We start from the raw sequence: 1,169 nt of genomic DNA, 5'->3' as shown, positions 1-1,169 counted from the left end.
GGCGTCAATGAGGGCCTGACTACGACCGCCGCAGGCGTCGACGCCGACACCGACACTTCGATGTCTCAGGCAAACGGTCACGCGCCAGAGCAAAGCGATGATATTGTCGAGGCTGACGATTTCCTTGACGATACGGACGAGACATCGATCAAGCCCTCTTTCCAGTATCCCGCAGGGGAGTTGCTCAAACCTGAAGAAACCACCTACAAGCTTGTCCATCGACTCAGACAGAAGATTGGCCGCGTCTTACATGATGTCCATGTCTTTCTGACTCGAGAAGGGGAGGACGATGTCTCGTCTTTTGCTTCGCTGTATGCTGCCTATCGATCATGGTTCGTTGATGTTGGTATCGAACGCTCGGCCTATGTTCTTGACCGAGTTACTCGACTCTTGCACACCGACGAGCGGCCCTACAGAGTGAGCGGCGTACGCAAAGACTACCCCCGCTCGATACTCGTCCGACGAGCCAACGTTTACCATACCCAGAGACTCCGGCATAATGCTGCACCTAGACCACGGTCAGAACTCGACGAACAACTTCTGCTAGACCTTGGGGAGTCCGCTGTCTCCCTCTACACTGAGGTTCGTCGGAACGCACAAAGTGCAGGTGAATCGGCTCTAAAGGTGATTTTCGGAGCTCGACTTTTCGTCATCCCTCCACTCTTAGCGGCGTTCCAGAAAGCAGTAGAAAAGAATGATTTTCCCCGAATCAAAGGCGGATTGTTTGCCTTGTTGTCGGGAAGTCTGGCAAAGACAGTGTGCAGACATTGGAAATACACGCCGGCTGTCATCAGGACATTCATCGAGGCTAGTACTGCCGACCAACCCTCAATTCAAAAGCTTTGCGGTGAGGGCTTATTCCAGATCATGGACTACGTTCGGCCCGGCGATCGAATGGCCATCATCGACCGCACTGTCGTCGATCCATTTGCGCCCGAGGAAGATGTTGATGACAGGATCTCAAAGAAGAAAGCGTTCATCTCAAGTAAGCGTGCAAACATCGAGCGCAAGAAGGTAGAACTTGCGGAAGAGCTCATCGAGCTCACTCGTGTCTCACATTGGAAGAAGGCCACCTGTGTAGCAACGCTTGTCATGTCACTAGGGATGCGTTTCGACACGATTGCTTCAGACAGTATGATTGACTTGATAACTCTGGGCACGATAGATCC

General features: G+C 52.5%; 1 protein-coding gene across 1 annotated transcript; it reads left to right on the top strand.

The window, feature by feature from the left end:
- Positions 1-60: 60 nt before the first annotated feature.
- On the top strand, positions 61-1,132 carry PV07_12870 (uncharacterized protein; the record flags this gene model as incomplete). Its single annotated transcript, XM_016400441.1, has 1 exon — positions 61-1,132. A coding segment is annotated over one exon (1,071 nt), but the record flags the coding sequence as incomplete, so codon positions are not given.
- Between the last annotated feature and the right edge of the window lie 37 nt (positions 1,133-1,169).

This window comes from Cladophialophora immunda (genome assembly GCF_000835495.1).
Source record: "Cladophialophora immunda strain CBS 83496 unplaced genomic scaffold supercont1.260, whole genome shotgun sequence".
Taxonomy (NCBI): Eukaryota; Fungi; Ascomycota; class Eurotiomycetes; order Chaetothyriales; family Herpotrichiellaceae; genus Cladophialophora; species Cladophialophora immunda.
The sequence above is the reverse complement of the archived record's forward strand: the minus strand, read 5'-3'. Positions and strand labels throughout refer to the sequence as shown.